Source organism: Anabrus simplex, chromosome 5 (genome assembly GCF_040414725.1).
Source record: "Anabrus simplex isolate iqAnaSimp1 chromosome 5, ASM4041472v1, whole genome shotgun sequence".
Lineage (NCBI taxonomy): Eukaryota > Metazoa > Arthropoda > Insecta > Orthoptera > Tettigoniidae > Anabrus > Anabrus simplex.
Window position 1 is genome coordinate 407,913,945 of NC_090269.1, and position 27,707 is coordinate 407,941,651.

The 27,707-nt window shown below is 38.9% G+C and overlaps 1 protein-coding gene across 1 annotated transcript in view; it reads left to right on the plus strand.

The window, feature by feature from the left end:
• Positions 1-27,707, plus strand: part of LOC136874578 (membrane-bound alkaline phosphatase-like) — a 76,534-nt gene that overhangs the window by 27,107 nt on the left and 21,720 nt on the right. The window contains exons 5-6 of the mRNA XM_068227859.1: positions 428-619; positions 23,048-23,249. Coding sequence (XP_068083960.1) covers positions 428-619; positions 23,048-23,249 — 394 coding nt within the window. The remainder of the gene's footprint in view (positions 1-427; positions 620-23,047; positions 23,250-27,707) is intronic.

Here is a 27,707-nt window from a genome sequence, read left to right on the forward strand (position 1 = left end):
TTGCCATTTATTAATAACTGGGGATTATTCATTACATTCTTGAACTCCCTGAAGAGAGCATTCTACGGCGAAGATATGGGAAGATATGGCTGAAGATAGGTAGAAAATACGTGGGTGTAGTCATTATTGTGCAGGTGATTAGACGTATGCCTGTGTTTCGCTGTATCCGCGAGGTTTGTGTGAGTGCTATTCGAAACGTACAAGAAGCATACGCTTTTACACTGCTAAATATTGTCATTTACTAATACCTGAGCTACAAACACCACATTTTTATCTTTATTACTTATTTCTGATATGTGCTATTATTTTGTCTTTTTTATGAATTCAGGGCCCAAGCAGTAACACCTTGTATTGTTTGCTATGCCACTGAGAAGACGGTGCCTTGTAATCGTTGGTAATACTCCATTGTATGTTTTATGAAACACAGGATAGTGGCAAGTCAACAGGTATCGTCACCACCGCACGCGTGACGCACGCATCCCCAGCTGGAGCATACGCTAGCGTCGCAGAACGCAACTGGGAAAGTGACGCTGACATCGCTCATGATGGCCTAAATACCACGCTGTGTGACGACATCGCTGAGCAACTGGTGTTCGGTAGCACGGGCAAGAAGTTCCAGGTATGTCGGTGGCTACTCACATTCTATCTTTATTAACTCCTAAGCGTGGAAAATTAATATCAGTTATCATGATGTGAACATATGGGCCCTCCATCTAGAGTTAGGGCACCAGCCACGCAACCGAATTCCCCGATTTGATTCCCGGCCAGTCTTTTAACTGGTTCTGAAGGCTTGTCCGAGATCCACTCATCCTACATGATTGCAATTGAGGAGCTATCTACCGGTCCCGGTCACAAAAAATATATTTCGGCCGAGAGGATTCTTCACGCCTTGGGACCGAGCAGCAGTCTCTTTGTAAACCAAGGCCCATCTAGTCTGTAGCGCCATGGTAGAGGATATTGCCAAAATCAGTAACAATGGAAGCAGTTTCTAGCAATGGATTTTGAACACAGCTTCTTCCAAATGTAGCTAATTGATACATTCTGCAATATTCATTTGTTTAGCTCACATTATTTCACACTATGCATAAGAGTGAGGTTGTGTGCAGAATATTTCGGGAGTTCTTTCCTACAGTAATCAACCAGCCCCATTGTGTAAGGGGAGGGTGTCTATCTTTTACACATAAGCCGCATTTTCGATTAATGGCCAGTACTAGAACATGGTTCCCTGAGCCTCCTGACTACAACTGACAAGCTGACTGATATGAGAGACAGCGAATTTTGACACGCGATAAAAATGAGAATCACGTCACGATTACTACGTTCATATAAATACCCGCAGACCGTCGTACAGGGCAACATATTTCTTCGCAAGCCAAACTGAAAGTTGACTGTATGGGTCAGTTTTGGTTTCTTTCGCAGAGTAATCAGCTGACTTGCATTTGCCTTTGAGGGTTCTGTTTATTCTATTTTGACACAAATGTGTATTAGGCTGCGGTAGTCGGAAAATTTGTATAATCTGAGGCAACAAAATGTGTGACGGAAGTGGAACCTTAGCAACCGTGCAGGCAGTGATGTAAGGTATGGATGGATGGTCACACAATGCTACCTAGCCACCGTGCAGGCAGCGATGTAAGGTATGGATGGATGGTCACACAATGTTACCTAACAACCGTGCAGGCAGTGATGTAAGGTATGGATGGATGGTCACAAAATGTTACCTAGCAACCGTGCAGCCAGTGATGTAAGGTATGGATGGATGGTCACACAATGTTACCTAGCAACCGTGCAGGCAGTGATGTAAGGTATGTATGGATGGTCACACAATGTTACCTAGCAACCCTGGAGTCAGCAACCGTCACACGCCTGATGGTCTTACTCTGCAGTTTCTGCATCATTCTGAAAAATTCACACTCTTCCTTTCGTTTAGTCGAGTACCACTCCGTCCAGGCTGCGGTGATTTCATCAACTGCAAGATAGCATTCAGTATTCCACCATCTACGTCGTCTCTTCCGTTGAGGTTGTCCGTGGCTATTGGTCGTTTCGTATATGGTGGACTTCAGTTGGTTCCAGGCTTTCATATCTTTTTGCAAGATGTCAGTTGCAAAACGTTCTTTATTCTTCGACAGGAATTGGGGATCAATCCTCGGTGGAATTGTGGTAGAAGGTATCTTTCGTTTGGGCAGTATGCTGGTCTTTATTTGTGTGAAGATATGGTCAGAATTAACATTATAACCTTCACGAACTCTGGCATTTATGATCTCTTTCCTGCGTTTTACACTGATTGCAACATGATCGATTTGAAATGATCCTATAGCTGCGTTCGGTGACTGCCAGGTGGTCTGGTATTTTGCCTTTCTGGGGAAAACTGTGGACATGATCTTCAACTGGTATAATCTACACAGTTCAGTTAAGCGCTTACCGTTGGTGTTTGTTCGTCTATGTGCTGTGTAAGGCCCCAGTATATCTTGGTACTGTCGTTCTTTTCCCAGTTGAGCGTTGAAGTCACCTACGAGTATTTTGACATGGTGACCGGAGATCTTACCGATCTCGTCTTCTAGCATCTGCCAGAAACTTTGGACCTTTTCAGGGTTCTTCTTATTGTCATCATTAACTGGAGCGTGTGCATTTACAATAGAGTATCCCTTGTTGCCACATCTTAGAGATAACACGGAGATGCGTTCGCTAGCTGATGTAAATCCGATGACAGAATCCATTATATCACGTCGTACTAAAAAGGGTGTACCAAAAACGCTGGAGCCATGTGTGTTCTTAGACGCTGGTTTCCCCTTAATTACTCTATAACCTTTTGACTTAAAAGCGACATCATCAGTAAATCGGGTTTCTTGGACTGCTGTTATTACCATTTTGCGCTTATGTCGGATGTCGATCAATTGCTTGAGTTTTCCGGTCTTACAGAGGATTTTAATATTGATGGTTCCAAACTGTGTGACAGTTTTGGGTCTCATTAGGTTGGTGATATTGGGGAACTCCGACTTTCCCCGCACGATGAGGTCAGGCTCCCCAGAATCCCCAGGCCTGAATGCGCCACCGTTGGTGACGGGAGATTGGATACTCCCTGGGGTAGTGACACCTGCGTCGTTGTTTATCATCGTATGTGAACTAGTAAGGAAATTTACTAGGGGTTGGCCACTCCGAATCTTATTCAGGAGCGTTGATTACAATGGGGTCGCCACTCCCAAAGGCATTTCAGAGCTACTTCCAGCAATTACTTGGGCCGCCCCTTACATGGGGAATAGACGCACTTCCAGCCGCCCCTGACATGGAAAACAGACACTGCTGATGCCATGCGTACTCATATTATCCCTTGAGTACTGCGCTTCCTCTTCCGCAATCTCCACCATTGAGAAGTCCATCTTCTCTGCTGTGGATTCCGTTGAGGGCTTCACTCGTAACCCTGAGATGGGACCCTTACCAGATGCTACACACCGGGTCAGTGTGCTCTGGGACTCACATAGGCAGGCGCGCCAATGCCTGGGCAGGGCTACCTCTGAAGAGGGTCCCTAACTTCTACCTGTGAAAAAGCATCATTATTTTTGTCTATAAAATAATAACGGTAAAAGATATGTTATCTACTTGCTTATATACCCGCGTTGCTCGTAGTCATGATTTATTCAGAGACGCCTCCATTTCTTTTTAAAATATTTTTATTAAATATCCACAGCAAATACAAATCTTTTTTACATTCCTCCTTCATGACTAATCAGTGATGATGTAGAGAATGTTCCATGGCAAGTGACAGATGGCAAAGGAAGTCAGATATGCACAACTACGTATTTATATCAGAACGACAGTGGAACGGCGAGGCTAAAATCTTGTATAACGTGTTAAGTTTTTCATCCCTCCCATCTCCCGCAGTGGGTGGTAGGCAAAATTGTCTAGAAACTTTCTACAAATTAGCACCCAAATGTTGCAAAATGTCAACCTCTTATAATGTTTCAAATTTCCAATACAATTGCACATTTTATAATGTTATAAGCTTCCCAGCAGGGGGTAGAAGTTCTCACCACCACGGTATTTTTCCACAGTTAGTAATTAAAATTGCCCCAGGTTTTATTGAGGTCGGTCCTGTAGTTTAGTAGGAGATGTGGAACATACACGCAGTGCATATATACTGCGCCTTTCTTGCGTCCAGGGCGGGTCGCGAAGGAATCCAGACTAGCATACTCCCAGGGTTAGTTGCCTATCGAAATTTATTTTTAACGTAAATTCCGTTTATATGCGAAAGCCTGTGCTGTAATTATTGATGGACGTTTCCATACTACCAATCAATAATTTTGTCGAGAGATAATTCCTATATCCCCTTAAATTAAATATATCTATATAATGCTTACACTAGATGATGAAAAAAACATGTAATAATTATAACTATTTACTTAATTCTAAGAAAATGAAGAAAGGAAACTGTGGTTGAAAAAATCATCATATAATTTTAAAAATGTATCTATGCAATTTGGACACTTAAGATCGTTGATTGAAATATAATAATTATGTACAACGAGAAAAATAATTATTTAAATTTCAGATTGTTGAAATTAATTCACATATCACCTTTAGATATTTACGTTATTGAAATGAACTCGCATATCACCTTTACATCATCAATCACATAAAAGAAAATGTTCTTAAATTCTAATTAAAGATTCTTAAATTATTTGCAGATCATTACTTAGGATGAGCATTAGGTTTTCTTTACTGTAGGATTACATTTGGAATGCGTCAGGGAAAAGATAAGTATAGTTAGCCATAATGTCAGCTAATATTTACATTAATACCAATATCACTCGTCAACACTAATATATAATTCATCTCATTAGTCTTCAAAATTAGTCTAATCATATAATTGTGTCTGATGAGAAATATTGTCAAATGAATAACTGAATTCCAACACATTACCTAGTATCATTTACTAAAATAGGCACAGAATATTATTCATGAAGAGTCTGTGAATTGTCTAACCTCCTGGGATAATTTATAAGGAAACAATAATGCCTATGTATATGATTTAGTGCCATTTATTCTTCAATGAAATATTAATACGGTAGATATCTGTGTTAATTTTAATCAATACACTACTCAACATCCCCTAAAGTGCATCATTTCAATGATTTACTAATGCCATAAATTATTGTGAACCTCACAATATGTTTTTACTGACGTAGGATATGGATTACCTGTTCAACGATTACTCACCATGGTATCATGAATGATAATGATCGTGGATTGCGTCAATACTCTTCAAATTTTCTTCATAATTAATCATTCCCTTCTTTACCGACGTAGCAAGATATATTACAATTGTTATATATCCTTCCTCATATTAATACTTCAATATCACTTTCTTCACATATATGCATATATATTGAACACTTTTGGTCCACATTGAGGGATACCTACCTTTCTTACCTATCAGCAAAGTTCATGAGATCTGTCTCTTGGGTCGTATCGGGTTCTTCGTCACTTGCTGAGGTAAAGGTAAGGTTCAGTAATTCTAATCTATCTACTAAATGAAAGGTCTGTTTAAAAGATTCCTATTTATTCATAAAATTCTGAAGCATTCTGATTTGTCAACGGTACCATTGAAATTAATCGAGTCCACTGGACACCACAATCCTTTTTATTACATAGAAGGTCAGAACACTGGTGTGAGCCTTTGACGTAATTGCCTGATGGGCATTCCTACTAGAAACCATTGTCTCATTTTTTTTATTAAAGAAAGGAAAGTCTGGAAATCCTTAAATTCGGCTTCCATTTGAGACCACATGTACCATCATAGTGATTCGTTAAGTTCCAGCCCTCGTAACACGAACTCTGGACTCTGGGTATAATTAAGGCAGTCCAATCGGTGTGTGCCACACAGTGGTTCTACGGCATGGACTCTTAATTGAATCGATGTAACCTGCGTCTATCATGGACCGACATCTAAACTTCTAAGTTACTTTAAAGTCATTGTGGATGATTACCGCAAGGAAAGTGATGCTACAGTGGCATATGGCCCAAATCTAAGTCACTGAGGTTGATGAACCCAAGACCATCCAAGTTTCTAAGCTGAAGGCTAAACACAATTAAGTTACATCGGTTGATGACCAAAGTTTCCACTTTACTATCCCCAGCACATTCACTGCTCAATCAATCAAAGTTACATAATACAACAATAGCAATGCTCACAAACTTTGTGCCAGTAAAATCCATTTCCTTCGGATATGTCCCGTTAATCGTTACGTTAATATTTACACATCCTCCAGAAAACAAACTAAGATTTCCAGAATGCATCTCCAAGTTATTCGCTTGATTTAAAGTTATTTCAAAATGCGGTTTCACTGAATTTAATAATTAAATAAATTTAAATGATTTAATAAAATCTTAAAAGACGACAAATTCTATCTCCGCGGACTCTGGTTTCTTCACAAATTCCTACGCAATTGTGTTCTCACAATTTTAAATCCTTTGATGTTTATCTGTTGCTTCCTATTGCTGGAAAAGAACGATTACATCATTCATGTCCAGTTTATATATCTTGTTTCATAACCTCACACTTTAAATCTAATCTAACCCTAGCCATTATTAACACTTGGATACCCTAATAATCTACGTACAAAAGCAACTCGCCATATAATTACGATGTCATATCTCGTCATAAAATTTTATAAAGTTTGCGCACCCCTCACAGACAAACAATCGTCACTACCATCGCCCTATATTTTGGACAACCCTGAATTTGGCTAGTCTTGTTCATTATACTCTAAGTCCGTCGTATCAAATGCACGTTACGTCACCAATTAAACAAATTTTACAGTATCTAATAACACTCAGGTTATTACCGGATGAAAATTTTAACTACATCCAACATTATCGTTCTCCCCGACCGAGAAATACAATCACAAATCCACGCGTGTCCCGTTATATCCCCGCTGTGTGTTCCCCTATCAGCTGAGGCCTTTCACCCTAGTCCGCTTGGCAGTTACACGAGACATCTGTCGATCTACCTAACTGGCCTCTCTCTTTAAATCTTGAAACTCTGCCAACATAATTAAACACATACGATATTCTAAACAACAAATGCACGTAGATTATACTTCAAAATGCCCACAATAATTATACACGTCGCAAATTCATACCAGCGCGAATTCCTTGTATATTGCTTTCCATTCCCAACATTATAAAATCTTCCTCGGGCTTCCACAAGTCCCGGCTTCATTGACAGGTCTCTAACCTGATTCACAAATCTCATCTCGACTCACACGACAAAACTAACCTCTGTTTCCCAACTCACGACTATCACCGACAAAAGAACTGGTGTAAAATCCTTACTAGAATCCACGATGTCTAATACGCACAATGCATTAATAATGAATAACTTCGCATAAAATTATACCGTATTTTTAACAACTGGATTTTCACAAAAAATGACTGAAAAATTCGACTAGATCTTTCTATTATCAGTCAGACACAGTTTAAATTGGGCCCTGAAAAACGTTTCACTCAGTGAACAAATTCATCACACTAGACTCTCACCCGACAGCGCGATTCCACTCGATTTAAAATGGGTTACTATGAATTTCTTATATTATTTACGTCAAAATTTCAGACCGAAAAATTTTACGTCAAATGAAAATCATAATTTGACATCACAAAATATAGGCAGTACACACACGGAAATGACGATCTACATTGGACGTGATATCACTTCGAAACCCTATTCAATAACTTTTTACATCATACGGCACTCGCAAGACTTCAAAAATTTATCCAATTGCAAAATAAAACAAATGATTCTTTTAGTCGTATTCTAACATTTACAAAAACCACATAGGGGTGACCACTGCGTCGTATATACCCCATTCAAATACACATTTTTAGAGATCATGAAACAAGATATAATAGGTAGTAAGATGGAAAGTCACATACCTTATGTGGTCACGCCAGTATTCATCATAGGGCTCACCTGCGACCCTGGCATTTTTTTGCCATTTTTATATTCGTGGCTTTACATATCATTTATTTCTTCAGGTTTCCTGGAAATAAAGCATAAAAGAAAAGAAAATACCCTTCACTTGTTTTTGTTGAGCGCACACGGTAGACTGTAATTATTTCCGCACACGACTTACTTTCGTCATCCACTCCAAATTTTATTCGGTACTTTGACCGTCCTATCTGGTACAATTATTTTCACTCAAGAAAAACTATCTCCACATGGAGTCAAGACCCCAGCCACAATGGCTAAAATCTGCGGTTGAACTTCGTCTACTTTTGTTGTTTGATTTCACAGAGCAGCTCAACAATTTATCGTCCGCTTCGTAACACAAAATGCAGGAGAAGGAGACTTCGTCATGGCGTCAATTCTTATATATAGCAGCTACCCCCTCTCTTCGGGCATCTCCCTTTGCCGCCAAGGAAATTTCTATAAATTTTCTGACTTAACTAAACTGTAATTACAAGTTTTAAAGGCGACTACATACTCGCTACATTTCTGGCGGTAGTGTTCATGGACATTTAAAATTTATACGTGTTCGATTTGTGGGGTAAATGACCTCCTTTGATAGGTACTATATTTTTGACTTGGCTTGTACACGCCATATACACGCGCTTTGAAATAGTTCACAAAAATGACTTAAGATTCTTCCGCCGTTGACACGTGCGACTGACGTCACGTATCGCAGAGCGTGGGACCGAAGGTAATCACCCCCTTGCCACGTGTCAATTCCATGCTATCAAGAATCGAACTTCTTAATAAATTGACGATTTATGCATAATATTCTTAGGGCACAAAGGTCATAGGTTGAATATATTATATCATACCTCTTCATTTTCTTCCAAATAACTCTCAACTTTACCTTAACTTGACGCCTGGAATACTTTAACTCTCACCTATTCACGTTATCAATCCGTCTCTTCTTAATTAATCTCATTACCACTTCATATTATTCCCATATCAATATATCATCCTATTCTGATTCCATATGGCACTGTTCAACATTTAAAATTCAAGATTTTGAACATCACTCAATATAACCTTAAATTTTCTTTTTTTTTTTTTTTTGCTACTTGCTTTACGTCGCACCGACACAGATATGTCTTATGGCGACGATGGGATAGGAAAGGCCGAGGAAGTGGAAGGAAGCGACCGTGGCCTTAATTAAGGTACAACCCCAGCATTTGCCTGGTGTGAAAATGGGAAACCACGGAAAACCATCTTCAGGGCTGCCGACAGTGGGGCTCGAACCCACGATCTCCCGATTACTGGATACTGGCCGCACTTAAGCGACTGCAGCTATCGAGCTCGGTCTTAAATATTCTACCGACACAGATCTCATAATTCATATGATAACCTCTCAATATGTTTAAATGTCACTGCAATGGCACTAACGTATAGTTTACTTTACATCACCTAACCAAGGATTGGTTATGTATTCAGATGACTACCTATTACCCATTGTTACGTACTTTCACTGCTACCTCGTGGGACTTGAGACTCTACTTTTCTTCCCCTGCCTTACTTGTTTCGTCATCCTGTGCTGCTGCATTCTATGAGCCGCCTGCTGCTATTTATCGCTTCTTATCAGCTGTCCGTCTACTCACCTGGCCGGCTCTTCGTTTACTGGGCATTGTTATTTGCCCTCCTCCGTCGGCTCACGGCACGTATTACGTCTGCCTTCTCGCATGTTCTGTGTTCGCTACTCTCTGCCTATGTAAGCTCACGTTGATCTTCTTTGTTGCGAGTTGGGATATGAAGTGATTCTAGTGTGCAGGGCTTCATTTGTCCTTGTACAGCTGGTCTGTACTTCCGCTGTTCTACGAACTGGCTTTTCTACGACGAAGTGGGTGAGCAATGCACATTCATACAAACTTTTAAATATTTTAGCTATTGGTCTTGCCCTTCGGGCTTGACATAGCAAACTCCATTTTCAGTCAATCTTCTCTGAAACATGGACTTACTATTTTCAAGTCCTGAAAGTTCTATAAAACTTTCAATGTGTTGCGGAAGTACCTTCAGCTATGGACATATAATTTTGAATTTGATAACGGGTGTCTCGTAGATCGTTGGAGTATTATGTCTATTATCTGGAAACTGTCTAGGAATTTCAGTGCGTGGACTTTATCATCCTTTCTCCTTCCCCTTCTACTCTGTTTTTCCCTTTTTTGATCCTTAAGGAAAGAAGTGAAGGACCAAAAGTTAGAAAATGGTAATGTTTGTTACTGATCTGCCATTAAGTAGTCATGTTTTTACACCGATTTTGTACGACTGAGAAGATTCTAATTGAGACCGTATTATGGGATTCATAAAAAAAATTGTGGCTCACAAATCCCCGGTTCCTTTTAACTTTTCTAGTTTTACCATTTTTGTCAACATTAGTGCTGATGTAGTCTTTTTAAAAAAAAAATTGTGTATACTGTACCGGAAACGCCGCTACGTGAATGAAGTTCGAAGTGTGTGTGTTGAACTTCGTGCGAGGTGGAAGATAGGCAGCCCGCCGAACTCGCTGACGTACTCAGCCGTGACATAGTCGCTTCGCGTAAGCTCCACACAGCCAAGCGTGAACATATATGATAATGTCCCGGCCCATGTGTAAAAGTCCATTTAGCGTTAAAATATTGTTGTTTTGACATCGCCAACGTGGAAGCCATCGTAATAGATGTAACCCGTCAACTTCTTGAGAAAATCCACCTTGTACTTAGGGAGTTATAGAGGTGGATAATACCCACGTTCTAGATGCTTCGCCACAATCTGTTATAAAAAAATGGCGATCCGGACTACAGATTCAGTGTGTGTAACTCCACCGTCTCTGCGACACGGGTGACGGGTGGAGCTCTACAAGTGCGGATCGAACCTATGGTCGGACGAGTCTTTGTATTCCGAGTGTTCCAGCGGAGTTGGAACTTTATTTCCTTCAAGTGCCATGTTTGAACTTGTATTTTGAACTTGTATTTCGTAAACAGACTTTGGGAACATAGAAATTTTCCGAGTGTCTCATTTGGACTTGTGTTTCGTGACGAGCTGTGGAAACTTAGAGTATTTACGAGTATTATGTTCGAACTTATGTTTCATAACAAATTGTGGGAACATGAAATATTTTGAGTGCCGCATCTGGACTTGTGTTCAAACTTGTGTCATCGTAACATATCTGAGTTTGTGCCTTCCTCTCGTGAAGTTCCGAGGGAACATAGAACTTTTCAGTGTGATAATTGAACTTATAATTTATACTTCGTAACCACTTTCCATGGACAGTGTTAGACTCTTTCCAAGTGCAGTTTAACTTTAATGATCACTTAATGACATTGCTTAACAGTCTTCAGGTACACGTAATTTTGTTTATCGACGGAATAAGACATTTCCGAGTACCATTTAATTTGCTTAATTTATTACGAACGTGCTGATGTGTCTTGAACTTGCATGAACTGTGCATCTTGTGTTCAATATTGTGTTCTAATCCTAAACTGACGAAATCAGTGAGTTAGGAACTGTGATGACAATGATTAGTGACCCAACAGAACATTCCAGTCTGCCATGCCAATATTAGCAAACTTACGTCATGAACTTGACATTATAACTCATATACGGCATTATTTTCCCAAATATTAATTCGGGAGACATTTAACACATGGTTAGATATTTAGTTCAATCATCTTATTTTAAAGTGATAATTTATGAACTTTTGTGATTCAGCGAGGTGTTTGAATCAAGATTTTAGTTTCAATTTCATTAACATTTGGCATATTCCATTTTCAATGAGTGGACGCAATAATTATAAGGTCAATTTATTTAACAGTGCTACAAGTAAGTTGAATGCCATACGGGGGACTCGTGTGTGAATCACGCCTCACCTTTCATCATTGCCGTGTGAGATCGAATCCCGCAACGTGTGCGCCTAGAGAATCGAGAACTCTCAGATCCTCGAGAACTTCGAGAAATTCCAGAACTTCGAGAAATTCTAGAACGTCGAGAACTTCACATCCAGGACGTACGTGGTGCCTGTCTAGGCCGTGCCCAGCAACCATCTCGGAGTCCGAAGATTCCAGCCTGCTACAAAGCTTCAACTCAACTCGTATGGAAGGGGTATGGATTTGTTTTCAATGAACAATAAAATCAGATTCTCAGAAAAATCTAATTTCAGTAAACTAATACCCCTCTCTGTACCAACTCCAATAATTCATGCCACACCCTTAGAAATAGTCCATGCTCTTCAAGTTAGTGTTTGCGCCCCAAAGACAGACATTTTTTCCGGTACAATACGAATGTTTATTTTACTTCGGTCCCTTCCTTTAATTGGGCTATGTGCACTTTTACTCTACTTTTTTGAATTGTGAGTATCCATATTGTCGTTCCTCGATAATCTTTGTACAATTTTGAGACATTATTCACTCCGTATGTATAATCTAGGCATTATTATCAGTGTTCGTCCCTTAAAATTATGTACCTTCCTTTGGGATTCTGATCTTTAATCTATTCGTGCATTTCTCTGGTGTGATGAAAAGCATGTTACTTCCTATCGTGAAAAAGTAATCATGAATATAATAACAATAATAATAAAACGACTTGTGGAAATTCTAGTCAGGAACACTATTGTGCTTAAACATTAGTTGGAATTCCCATTGAATGGGCTTGTTGGTCTTGTATCTTGTACAAAGTGTCTGCTTCTTTTGAGTATCACAAAAAATTGTAACAGTTTACCATTATCTTGTTGTCAGTTTTGAAAATACATGTGTTCCACCCTTTGGTTGTTTCCAAAAGAAAAGGGGATATATTATTTTCCCTGTTTTTCCCAATGTCCATATACCTACCACGACTTTGCTTTCTGGGTTTGCCCCACGTACGGCCTGCTGCGAGTGATTAACTCTGCTGTCTTGCTATATAGTGGAGGGTTGGCCACCTTCTTCGGAAAGTAACTAGCATATTAATCCCTATTATCGCTTGCTATAAACAAATACACCTGACACCTTGTATTCTGGCACAAATGTAGCGTTAATCCGTGAGAATCTAACATATTTAAGATATTTTGAAGACTGCAACGATTACCTATCTATTCACCAACAAATATGAATGATAATATTAGAATTTGCAACATCTATTTGACTTACTTTACTAAGAAAGAAATTTTTTTTTCCGTCGGCTTCTCCGGGATTGAATAAGTTTCTCCACGACATCTGCGGCTCGGGCTTGGCAATTACATCCTGCCGTTGGTCATCAGGATGCTCTGGGGAAGGTAAGCCTCCTTTGCCGTCACCTCAGCTCAGCCTCCTTCCGGAAGTCTTACCATCGTCTTCTTAGAAATGCACAGAAGGCATATCTTGCGCAAACAAAATAGAAATATACATATATGAAGTTAGTTGTGTCATAAAGTGGAATCCATAGTCTTCTAACATTCTAGCTTCAATGAACATTCCTTAGTCTTGATTATATTCTCAATAACGCTCGTAGATTACCAAAATGACTGCCCTTGTCTATATATATATATATATATAGGATGTTAGGTGTATACCTGCAGATATTTCTTCTAGCAATAGAGAACAATGTGACGAACCACTATATATCAATGAATGAATAGCTTCCCTTTGAGAACAGGCGAGTCACGCGCCATGCGTGCCAAACTGGTTTCTGTTTATGTTTACGTACAACAGCTGAACGCTACCTATGCAATGCACGAGATGTTACGTAACATACTTGTCAAACTGGTTTTATGTTTAAGAGCAACTGAGCTACGATAACAGCTGAAGGTGGCTACTACAGTAGCGTATGCCTTGTAACGTTACATTCTCGCCAGACTGGTTTCGTAGTTGTCAGTATTCAGTTTCCGTCTTAGGGGCTTCAGACCACCCTGGTCATCGGTTTCGGACCCTGGAGATGTACCGAATTCTCAGCGTTAATACTGGTTCATTTGCTGTTATGTCCTTTAAGGGATTGGGATATGTGTGGTCATCAGCCCCGTGGTCTAGTGAGTATGGAAATGACCTGAAAACCTGAATCGGTGCGGGACCTGTACGAGCGTGTGATATAACTATTGGTTGGGATAGGCGCGCCGGGACGTAAAATACAGTAGATCCCCGTTGTGCATTGCGTAAAGGTAGAAGAAAGATGGCAGGTCCTTACGCCAACGAAAGCAGTCATGGGATGCCCAAATGAGTAGCATCGGAATTGAATTATCGAAACACATCGAACGTTTAGTTTCAAAGGAATATTGGACATGTTATACAACTAAATAAATTAAACGTACCTACATTTCGTGCCTCCTTCCGGGCTGAGTTTCTCAGACGGTTGAGGTGCAGGCCTTTTGACTCCAACTTTACAGGTTCGAACCTGGCCCAGTCCGGTGGTATTTGAAGGTGCTCAAATACTGTAGGTCAGCCTCGTGTCGGCAGATTTTCTGGTACATAAAAAGAACTCGTGCGGGACTAAATTCGGGCACCTCAGCGTCTCAGAAAACAGTAGAAGTAGTTAGTGGGACGTAAAGCATTTAACGTTATTATTATTATTATTATTATTATTATTATTATTATTATTATTATTATTATTATTATTAGGACATTAAAAGCTGAAATACGTGGAAGAAAATAGTAAAATATGCGTGGTTTAAGAGGAAACAAGATGAAATGTATGTCACGTGAGTTAGCATCGGTCGCAGTAGTTACCTACAGATTACTATGCGTAAAACGAGAACCAGGTCAAGCTCGTGGGGATGAGTCAGCTGTAATCTCGTATTGTGTATAAACATCAAACATACACATCAAAAAATATAAGAAACATAAACAAGGTTACACGTTAGAGACATGTAGCTATTAACCTGAACGCCAGGCCGACGGTCGCTTTCATGAGTACAGATGAATTATCAATCATACACAATCCACAGATGTCGAACATATCTAAGAAGATTCCGCCACAACTATATTACATTTTACTATGATGGTGCTGTGGCCTTAATTAAGGTACATCACCAGCATTAGCCTGATGTGAGAATGGGAAACCACGGAAAACCATCTTCTGGGCTGCCGAGAGTGGGGTTCGAACCCACTATCTCCCGAATAATGGATACTGGCCACACTGAAATGAAATGTCGTATGGCTTTTAGTGCCGGGAGTGTCCGAGGATAAGTTCGGCTCGCCAGATGCAGGTCTTTTGATTTGACTCCCGTAGGCGACCTGCGCGTCGTGATAAGGATGAAATGATGATGAAGATGGCACATACACCCAGTTCCCGTGCCAGCAAATTTAACCAATTAAGGTTAAATTTCCGACCCTCCCGGGAATCGAACACGGTACCCCTGTGACCAAAGGCCAGCACGCTAACCATTTAGCCATGGAGCCGGACTTAAGTGACTGCAGTTATCGAGCTCGGTAAATCGCAGCAGATTACGCTACTGCGTGTTGAGATGATGTCGGTAGAATACAGTATACCTGTTAAGACATAAGGCTGCAGTAGAAGAAGAGGAAGAAGAAGGTAACGAGAGCCACATAGTCAAGCAGCACACAGTTGAACAAAGTGCACATTAGTGACGCAGACATAAGAGTGGCGTGGTCGCGGGAACTACAGTCGCATTCATAACAATCTGTTGTAGAAAAATAATGAACTAACATACAGTACGGGCTCCGTAATTCCAGGTGGACGGTAACAAGACTATCTCGAATAGAAAAGTACGGATTTACGAACGTACACGAAAACGCCTGTGAACAACATAATGCACCTATGTTAAACATTACAGTACAACAGTTTAGAAAACAAAAACATACATATTGCATTAAAATAAATGTTAAACTTTCTTTTGTAAATTAACAAAACACTCTAGGCAATCTTCTTAAGTTAAATGTTAACTTATAGTTCCTATTTCAGTAATGATGAATATAAAACGATTATTTTATTGAATATTTATACGTGATGATGATGATGATTGCTGTCTTAATGTCATCGGCCCTTAAAAACGCAAAGTGTCCTCTGTTTTAACTCGTAGAGAATAAGAAACATAATATAAATTGCTGGAAGCCTTTCCCGACAGATTCATGAAGGGCGACCCGTGTTCTGTTCTGCCACACGATACACTAGCAGCATATAATGGTATTCGTGGTATTCATACACTGGCATTATTCAAATACTACTACTGATGCTACTACAACGAAGTAACTCGCGTACTAGTACGGACGATAATTCGCATCTCTGACAGCTGTTATTCAGGTCAAGGTCAGACAGACCGGTTTCATGTAGGGGTGGGGAACCCGTCCAGCGACATCCCCGTCGCTAAGAACAGCAGACAACCGGCATGTGACAGGTCTAGTGCTTTTGTCGAACTGCTTACGTGGAATATTCTCCCACAGTGCGATTTCAATATCATGGTCTTTTGGAAGTCCAACTCGCCGTATGCAGAAACAACCCGTGTTGACGTGTACGTAAATAAAGTTTATTACGTCAACGAAAGAATGCATGGGAGAGAATTTCAAAGTGAGTAGTATCGGAATTGAAATGTCAAAACACATCGAACGTTTTACTTCATACCAGTAAGGGACATGTTATAAACATAAATTAATTAAATGTACCTTCCTTTCGTGCTTCCAACCGAAGAGAACATGTTTAAATGTAAATGAGAACCTTCTAGCTTACTGCTGATTTTGCAGTGCCTATTCAACGTATCAAAATAAACGTTGCCAGGCTGAGTGGCTCATACGGTTCAAGCACTGGTTTCATGAACTTAGCAGGCTCGATCCTGGCTCAGTCCGCTGGTATTTGAAGGTGCTCAAATACGACCGCTTCTAATCGGTAGATTTACGGGCACGTTAAAGAATACCAGTGGGCAAAATTCCGACACCGCGCGTCTCCATTGGCACGTGAAGATTTATTATTATTATTATTATTATTATTATTATTATTATTATTATTATTATTATTATTATTATTATTATTATTATTATTATTATTGGGCGAGTTGGCCGTACGATTAGCTTACATCCGTCGAAAAGCCACTAACAATATTATTATAAAAACTGCGTTAGTCTATTATTACTGACTATTATGAAAATAAATGTTAATCGCCCCACTCAAACTTCGTAGCTCGTAATCTGTCAGAAAACACTAAAGAAAATGGTGAACTTTTAACAGGTCCGAATTATTATTAATATTATAATTGCAGACATGTCTCCGAAATTACCGAAGCATGTACTTACAAATTGTTTTACATCGCACCGACACAAATAGGTCTTACGGCGACAATGGGGGAGAAAAGGGATACAAGTGGGAAGGAAGCATTCGAAGTCTAATAAAGATACAGTTCCAGCATTTCCCTGATGTGAAAATGGGAAACTACGGAAAACCATCTTCCCGGCTACCGAGAGTGGAGTTCGAACCCACTATCACCAGAATACAAGCTCACAGCTGCGCGCCCCTAACCGCACGATCAACTTACTCTAAGCCCCAATGCCGGTCTGCGTAGCTCGGACGATAGAGCGCTGGTCTTCTGATCCCACCTTGGCAGGTTCGATGGCGGCTCAGTTCGGTGGTATTTGAAGGTGCTGAAATACGCCAGTCTCGTGTCTGTGGATTTACTTGCAATTAAAATAGTACTGCTTTACAAAATTCTGGCACTTCAGCGTCTTCGAAAACCGTGAAAATTAGTTAGTGGAACGTAAAGATATTAGTAGTAGTAGTAGTAGTAGTAGTAGTAGTAGTAGTAGTAGTAGTAGTAGTAACATTATTATTACGGACGTTTTAATTAAACGGGTCCGTTACATTACCTATCGGCACTTACTGTCCAGTAATTAGCCTTCTGTCCACCTCTGTGGTATAGTGGTTAGTGTGATTAGCTGCCAACCCCCGGAGGCCCGTGTTCCATTCCCAGCTCCGCCACGAAATTTGAAAAGTGGTACGAGGGCTGGAACGGGGTCCACTAAGTCTCGGGAGGTCAAATGGGTAGAGGTGGTTCGATTCCCACCTCAGCCATCCTGAAAGTGGTTTCCCGTAGTTTCGCACTTCTCCAGGTAATGCCGGGATGGTACCTAACTTAAGGCCACGGCCGCTTCCTTCCCTCTTCCTTGTCTATCCCTTCCAATCTCCGCATTCCCCCGCAAGTCCTACACAAGACCCCTGTTCAGCATAGAAGGTGAGGCCGCCTGGGCGAGGTACTGGTCATTCTCCCCAGTTGTATCCCCGACCCAATGTCTCACGCTCCAGGACACTGCCCTTCAGGCGGTAGAGGTGGGATCCCTCGCCGAGTCCGAGGGAAAACCAACCCTGGAAGGTAAACAGATTAGGAAAAAGAAGAATAAGCCTTCTATTAGAAATGCCCGGCGGCAATTCCATAGTAGACCGAGCTCGATAGCTGCAGTCGCTTAACTGCGGCCAGTATCCAGTATTCGGGAGATAGCAGGTTCGAACCCCACTGTCGGCGGCCCTGAAGATGATTTTCCGTGGTTTCCCATTTTCACACCAGGAAAATGCTGGGGCTGTACCTTAATTAAGGCCACGGCCGCTTCCTTCCCACTCCTAGCCCTTTCCTGTCCCATCGTCTCCATAAGACCTATTTGTGTCGGTGCGACGTAAAGCATATAGCAAAAGTAATCCACAGTAGCTTTTTTTCCTTCGAGCAATGTTCACGCATGGTTGCAACTACGGTTTTTGAAATCTGTCTCATTAATAACAATATGACTGAATACTTACAGCCTTTTCTTTCAGTGTCCACCGTCCTTTCACTGACCTGAAAAGTTTATGAATAAGCATAGACAACTCGCATTGTCGATTGTCAGAAATTCATCGTAGACTGTCGCAATAACAGCACAGAAATGTTGCGCTCATTTTTCATTTACTTATTAACTATTTCCTTTCATTTTGTCAGCTTTGATCACTGAGTAATGCCATTGACGTCTTATAAATCACACACAACTACACAATACTTTATTCGCACGGATGTGCTGGTGCGTATCTTCGAGGTCACTGTAAGGATCCTGTGTACATTTCACACAGAGTACCCTAGACCGGTTTTCGAGTACAGCAAGTGGCCTGGCACGTGAGTAATCCTCTCCTACTTGCCAAGCCTTTAGGGGAAGTGCACAACAACATGTGTTGGCCTGCGATAAGAAACAGGTTCAACAAGCCCTAAACTCTGCTACTGTACTTCCACTACGCGTGGACAGAATGACGTAACCGGCATATCCTGCTACGGCCGTTCAAAACACATTAGGTCCTGAAATATTTGGCTCAGTTATGGGCAAACTAATAGGACAAGATAAAAAGTACATAGCATATATTGTGAGATGTCTTTTTCTTTGCCGACTAGCTTAATATCTGCACGTATACACCTAACACCCTGTATATAGATATACTAGCAAGATACCCGTGCTTCGCTACGGTATTATACTGAAATTTATAATTGAATGCTTATTGTTTTAGATATATAATCCTCCGAAATTCGCGATCTGACTCGTTTTCTGCGAGAATCCACCATAATTCCCGATCTGACTCGCTTTCTATTATTTTACGGCACGTTTCCTCCCATTTTTCAATCTTCCTTTACAGCAATCGATTTCGTACTTCCCGGGTTAGGCTCAGGTATTCCTCCCGGTCAGTTGGGTCCGTAAATCTGTGCCATCTTTTCCTATAATCATTTTTAATATGGATAAAATCCTTTAGGAGATCCGGCGTGGTGTCATATTGGGTGCCTTGGCGGCACTGAACCCGCGGCCGGGCTGCATTCTTAGTCATTACCCGTCCAGGAGCCGTTTCCAGCGCGGACCGCACATTTGACGATGGTCTGGAACATTATTATTATTATTATTATTATTATTATTATTATTATTATTATTATTATTATTATTATTATTATTATTATTATGTGTTGCTGGAATGGCTGATGACAGGGAAAACCGGAGTATCCGGAGAAAAACCTGTCCCGCCTCCGCTTTGTCCAGCACGAATGACACATGGAGTGAACGGGATTTGAACCACGGAACCCAGCTGTGAGAGGCCGGCACGCTTGTGCCTGAGCAACGGAGGATCCTTATAAGTACATTAATAGCAGTAAAATCAATTGGTCTCACCTCCTTCTACACCCCACCGCCGTTAAGTTTATTTACCGCAACCCCCCCCACCCCAAGAAAAATTAAAAGAAGGCTTGTTTCTTTATGTTTAAGGGAGATTCCAAACACCAATGTTCACGTCTATTACCTTCAGCTTTGAGATATAAGTATCCCCATAAAAATAATTTAATTTTTGCACTTCAATTCATACTACTCCCCTCTTCCCCAAGTGAATTTCAATTAATTTTCCAATTCTTTAACCCCCCCCCCCCCTTCATTGGATTTTCCGACAATACGTGTTTCTTTACTTTTAAAGCAGATTCCAAATATCAAATTTCACGTCTGTAACATCTTCATATTTGAGATATCAGTAGCCTAATTAAAAGAATTCAACACCATTTTCAGTCACTTTTACCCACCCCCCACCACCCAAGTGGTATTTCCGAAAACTAAAAATACACGATTCGTTATGTTTAATAGAGATAAAAAATACCATTTTTCACTACTGTAACATGTTAAGTTTTTTTAGATATACTGTAAAAATTCTCATTTTAAAATTTCACCCCTTTTGAGTTCCCCTTAAGTGGAGTTTCCAAAAACAAATCACCTATGTTTCTTTACATTTACAGGAGATTCCAAACACCCACTTTTACGTCTGTAACATTTTACGTTTCCAAGATATTCTGTAGATACAGTCTTTCAAAAAATTCACCCCATTTTGTCACTCCTGTTTAACCGCCATTAATTGGATTTTCCAAAAACTAAAAAAATACGTGTTTCTTTATTTTGAAAGGAGATCCCATATACAAATTTTCATTTCTGTAATATCTTTCGTTTCTGAGATATATGTATCCTTATTAAAGGCATTCAACCCATTTTTCACCCTTTTTAACCCCTCCTATTGGAATTTAAGGAAACAAAAAAAATACGTGTTCATTTATTTTTAGAGGAGATTCTAAGTACCAATTTTACATCTGTAAATTTTAAAGTTTTAAGATGTAGACACACTCATTTAAAAAAATTCACCCCCCTTTTCACCCCCCAATATTTGGATTTTCCAAAAACGAAAAAATACATGTTTCTTTACTTTTAAAGCAGATCCCAAATACAAATTTTAAGGTCTGTAATATCTTCAGGTTCTGAAATATAAGTAGCCTCATTAAAGGCATTCAACCCATTACTCACCCTTTTACACCCTTCCTATTGGGATTTTCCGAAAACAAAAGAATACGTGTTTCTTTATTTTTAAAGGGGATTCTAAATACCAATTTTACGTCTATAAACTATACAGTTTTGAGATATAGATACATTCATTTGAAAAATCACCCCCTTTTCACCCCTCATTAATTGGATTTTCCAAAAACCAAAAATACGTGTTTCTTTATTTTTAAAAGAGATCCCAAACACCAATTTTCAGGTCTGTAATATCTTCAGTTTCTGAGATATAAGTAGCCTCATTAAAGGCATTCAACCGCTTTTTCACCCCTTTTCACACCTCCTATTGCGATTTTCCGAAAACAAAACAATACGTGTTTCTTTATTTTTAATGAAGATTCTAAATACCAATTTTTACATCTGCAAACTTTAAAAGTTTGAAGATATAGATTCACTCATTTTAAAAATTCACCCCCTTTTCACCCTCCGATTAATTGGATTTTCCAAAAACCAAAAATACGTGTTTCTTTATTTTTAAAGGACATTCTAAATACCAATGTTTACATCTATAAACTTTAAACGTTTTGAGGTATAGGTACACTCATATTAAAAAATCATCCCCCTTTTACCCCCACCATTATTTGGCTTTTCTAAAAACAAAAAATACGCGTTTCTTTATTTTTAAAGGAGATCCCAAACACCAATTTTCAGATCTGTAATATCTTCAGTTTCCAAGATATAAGTATTCTCTTTAAAGGCATTCTACCCCTTTTTCACCCCTTTTCTCCCCTCTTATTGGGATTTTCCGAAAACAAAAAAATACGTGTTCCTTTATTATTGATGAAGATTCTAAATACCAATTTTTACATCTCTAAACTTTAAAACTTTTGAGATATAGATGCACTCATTTTAAAAATTCACCCCCTTTTCACCCTCGCATTAATTGGATTTTCCAAAAACAAAAAAAATATGTTTCTTTATTTTTGAAAGAGATCAAAAGTACCAATTTTGAGGTCTGTAATATCTTCACTTTCTCAGATATAAGTACCGGTATCCTGATTAAAGGCATTCAACCACTTTTTCACCCTTTTTCACCCCTCCCATTGGGATTTTCTGAAAACAAAAAATAGGTGTTTCCTTATTTTTAAGGAAGATTCTAAATACCAATTTTCACATCTGTAAACTTTTAAAGTTTTGAGATATAGACACACTCATTTTAAAATTTCACCCCCCTTTTCACCCCCTTAGCGACGGAATATCCAAAAATCCTCTCTTAGCGAGCACCTACATCTTAATATGAATATATCCCCAAAATTTCATTTTTTTATGTCCAGTAGTTTTGGCTCGGCGATGATGAATCAGTCAGTCAGTCAGTCAGGACAAGCTACTTTATATATATAGATTATAGTTGTTATTTTACGAGTTAATTTATCTATTTCTCCGTAGTCACGAAATGTTCTTCCTTGCCACTGTATCAAGGCCTCTCCTTTACCTTTGCGATAATTCAATGTATGAATTTCTTTTAGATTGTTATTATTTCGCGGTTTAATTTGCGGCTTTCGTCATTCTCCAATAAATGTAGATCTCGTAAATCTTCCTATTTCATTGATATTCTTCTTAACTCTTAAGATTTTAGGTGCGTTTAATCTCTTCAGATTGACAAGACCGTTCCTTAAACTTGCCCATTCAGTTATCATTTTCTAATAGTATAGTGTCCTTACATAATGAGGTAATTTCGCTTCATCAGCACGGTAATTAAAACTTAGAGCACTTTTACCTTATGTGAAACTTAAAACCGGATTTTGGTTACCATCATACCATTAACTGCTGTCCACCTCACAATATTGTCGAGTTCCATTGTAAGAATCTAACTTGAACTTCTTCGTAGGTTATATTGGGCGGCGGTCGCGAAGCCTTCACTCCCACTGGCAAAGTTGATGAAGAAGGAAGTTCGGGAAAACGCCTCGACGGTAAAAATCTCATTGAAGTTTGGAAAAAGGAGAAAAAGAGCAGTGGAGTCCGAGGACAGTACATCTGGAATCGTGAACAGCTCCTCTCTTTGAACTACACGAACGTCGACTACTTGCTAGGTACGTAGTGGGTACTTCATAGATCTACTCAGCATTAAACGAGCTAACGCTGGGCTTCTTAACATACAGTAACCATCAGAAAATAAGATGCTCAACTACAGCTCTTTCTTAAAACTTAAATTTCATTGGCGGTGTTTATTTCAGAGCAAGGCTCATTCCACATCTGACATAAATTTGTCGGTGGCAACAGTTACGAAAACTTACCGCATAAAATACATTACAAGACATTTTTTCTGTCTATTCTGGTGTTCCACAGGGTTCAAACCTGGGTCCGTTGCTGTTTAACGTTTATGTCAACGATCTCCCATCTAAGGTTAAGTTTTCAAACTGCCTTTTATATGCGGATGATGTAAAACTTTACAAAGAAATAAAATGTGATGGAGACATCGACAAACTTCAAAGCGATTTAAATCAATTATACGAATGGAGTATAGAAAATAATTTACATTTCAATATAAAGAAATGTTGCTTCATGAAAATTACACACGGAAAATTCCCTAAAGAACACGTGTACTCTATCAACAACGAATTAATGACGCAGGTTAATTCAATTAATGATCTAGGAGTACGCATCACAAACAATTTGTCGTTTAACTCACACATTTATGACACAATTAATGATGCCTACAAAAAACTGGGCTTCTTAATCCGACACACCAGAGAGCTGAATAATATCCAAGCCCTCACACTTTTGTTCAACACACTTGTGAGGTCCAAACTTGAGTACGCGTCGGTAATTTGGTCTCCCATTTACAAATCTTATCAAAACCATGTGGAGAAAGTTCAGAAACGTTTCTTACGTTATCTTTACTTTAAAAAATATAACAGGTTTGTTCCTAGCGGCATAATTCACTATAAAGATCTCCTGAAAGAATTTAACATCACTTCATTATTAAACAGACGTATAATAAATGATCAAAAATACCTCCATAGAGTTATCAATAATGTGGTAGATAACAGTTACTTTCTACAACAATTCTCGTTCAATACCCGGAAAGGAAGTTTAAGACACAGACATCTCTTGTTTCTTCCGATTTCTAAAACAGTATTTTATAGAAGCTCACCACTGTTCAGAATGTGCACTACTTATAACGTCACAGTTCAAAAATTTCCTGATCTTGATCTAGACTTTGCTGTTAGATACAATTATTATGTAAAATTATTGAAGAAGGCACACAGTTGAAGTAATGGTCACACTATGCTGGGCACTTTGAGTTCAGTTCACTATTTCTGAAGGTTTACCCTATAGGTGTATATATGTACTATATTTATACTTATTTCTTGGTTAATTTGTGTTTCATTTTTGTGTTTTATTTTATTTAAATTCATATAATTTAATATAGATGAAGAAAATGTAAGGAAAACTGCAAACAAATTATCATTACTAATGTCTATTTGCACTTAAGATTTAATGTGCTGTTCATACCTATTGCTACAACTCATCTCTCACCAAACACATATATTTCATGCGTTACTTTCTATGATTTTCTTTTTGTATGTCAGTTTCTTTAACTGGCGTCAGTCTAAGATTGGAGTTATTTCTTTTGTAGATCCTAATTCCTAATTTATTTTATGTTTCTGTTTTTCTAATTTTTAATTCATTTTTAGATATTAAGTATTTTAGGTCATAAGTCCACTTCGAACCTGAAAAAGTCTACTTTTTAAATTAATTTTTAGATATTACAGTAAGTATATTTAAACTTGAAAAAGTATTAATGTGCTGTAAATTCTGTTTGCTACTCTACTTGTTAATAATGTTGTATATTTTTATTTTTAGATATTAAGTTCTTTCTAACAATTGTTATTTTTAATAATTAATGCATAATGACTAAGCCACCTGTAATTGGAGGAACATCTCTGTTGGTGATATGAAATAAATAAATAAATAAATAAATAAATACAAGTCCGGAAATTCGTCAGAGGTTTTCTAATATAGTACCCGGCAATGTTCAGTCAATTTAGGCGAAATAATATATCGTCGCTGCCGGGACAAAAACTTCTATGTGAAATATTTTAGCTTAGATCATTGGCCGGTAAAGTTCTGTCATCTAAGGTGCAATATTGTGTGAACATTGTCAAGGCATTCTCGCTCTTCATAATGTATGTGCTGCGGGTCAGTATATCTCCAAAACAAAATTCTCATATAGAAGGTTTTGTCCGGCAACGGCGATATGTGAGAATTCAGAGAGAAAATAGAAACCGCTTAGTTTCTAGGGCAAGCGTGATGTTCTACGTGAAATGTCATGCTACTCGATACGATATTATACTTTTGGCTGGTACTGTAAAGCGGGAAAAACTACGTAGTCTGTCTCTATTCAGTGAAATATACGATTACAAACGTCGTAGTCTATAGGAACCTCAAGGCTTATAATGTTCCATTACAATGAACACACAGGTTTTTTGATGATGTACACGATTTTAGTTGCAGGTAGCGTCTCTAGTTAGGAGTCATCTTACATGCTCAAGTTCGTAAGATCAATACCCGCTGGAATCGGCTTCAATTTATTTGAACTCAAATTCGAAAGGCTCATGTGAATGGATTTATTGTCACGATACTGAACACCTTTTCAGCAGTTGGGCATATGTTAAAAACAACAGCAAGTGAATGAATTCTGTACTCGAAGTAGACTGATCGTATTTTCTTCGCAACTGTTGTAAAAGTACGCGAAGTGAAATAAGTGGGACATTTATACAGAATGTTCAGTTTTTTCAATAAATCATCTATATTCAAGGCAAATGCATATAAACTGAAGATTCACTCGATTCCAGAGGATGATTGGAATATAAATTAAGAAATCGGGTATATCAAATACAAGTAGGGAAAAATCGGCGACGATTTTGAGGAATTTTTGTGCTTTAATTCTACAATATTCTGGATTCCTCTCAAATTTTAAAGCTATAACTGATCTGTTTGCTTCCCTGGACTCTTCTAATAATTTTACCGGGGCAATTTACGAGGCTTTGCAATCCTGTCACTTAAAAGGAAGTTACTTATTCCTGGATTTCGACTGAAGTGATGATACCATAGCTTCATTTCGCGGTAGATATGTTTGTGTTATCAAATTCATACGATTGTCGGTGTCTAACCAAAACTTGCCTAACGACTTGTGGTATTTTTATTAATGTGCGTGGGATACATTTCTAACAGCAGGCACGTACGTCCCTTCCAGTCTGGTGAAGTATAAGAAAACGTAATTGCCATAGATTTCACAAAACCATGCTATCTGGATAGTTTTCCTCAGATCCGTATCATCTGTAGTAGTAGGATCATGGTTGAGAATGGATTTTCTTAACCACGAATAAATTAATGGTGGATATCTTTAATGATGGATGACCGTACTAGACGCACTCATTACTAATACTAATCAAACCAGCCTTGCATGACTTCAGGTCAATAAAACGGTCCATTAATATGTACAAATATCCTACCTTTATTGGAAAACATGAAATCCTCGAAGGACTACGCATTTTCAACAAGAAGGAATTTGTATCGGACCCTGATCAGAAATAATTGTATTGATTCATTGACAGCATTTTACGCCGAGGTGCCGGCATTCGGTCCCAAGGGAGTTCTTTTGTAAATCTACTGGTACGAGCCTTGTGCGATTTATCATCGAACTGAAGTGCGATCGAACACTTAATATTGTGACCGTATGCTCTGTCTCAGCTGGTTGAATATGGGGCGGTGTGTCATGAGTCTAGTTCTTTGGCGGCATGGCACGCGCTTGTCCTTGGACAAGGTGGCGAGCTGTTTCCAACCTAAAGGGGGAGCTCTAGCTGGTTCGGAAAATAAAAATAGAAATAGTAAAGGAAGAGAGAAGAAAATAGCTGGAATATGTTCGCGTGCAGTTGTACTGGATTAAAAGTAAAGGGAAAATTTTAATAACATCGACGGTGTGATATGTGTATTTATGAAGGTGTACAAAAGTGAAATTTGACTGGACATTGTTAATGATATCACGTGTGAATTGTAATAATTAATAGCTGAATTTATATTAAATTTGAATGGTATACCGGCAGAAGGTAATGTGAATTTAATTAAATAAACTGATAAGAATTCAGTACTTGAACTGACTCGTACTTCCTACGATGACTGGAGTACTACGTTATTTAAAGCGAGTCATACGCACGCACATTCTGACTTCGCCTCACTTCTAACTGCTGCTCACTTCAGCTTATTCCGTCGAAGAAAGTCAAATGAGATACAGTCATCACCAGGGATAGTGGAAGCATTTCCAGCGTTAAGCCTCTACTTAAATTGTGCCAGCCTAGACGACAACAATTAGTGTTCAACCAACAGACGTGGAAAGATACAGATAAATAATTAAAGTACGTGTTTTTATAACAACTTGCAGAATTGTGCCTAAGACGTTTTTCTAATTTATTCTGTACAAGTGTCAGCAAAATCATCGAGAAGTGTAAAGTGCAAGAGGACCTCTACAGCATTCATTACAAGAA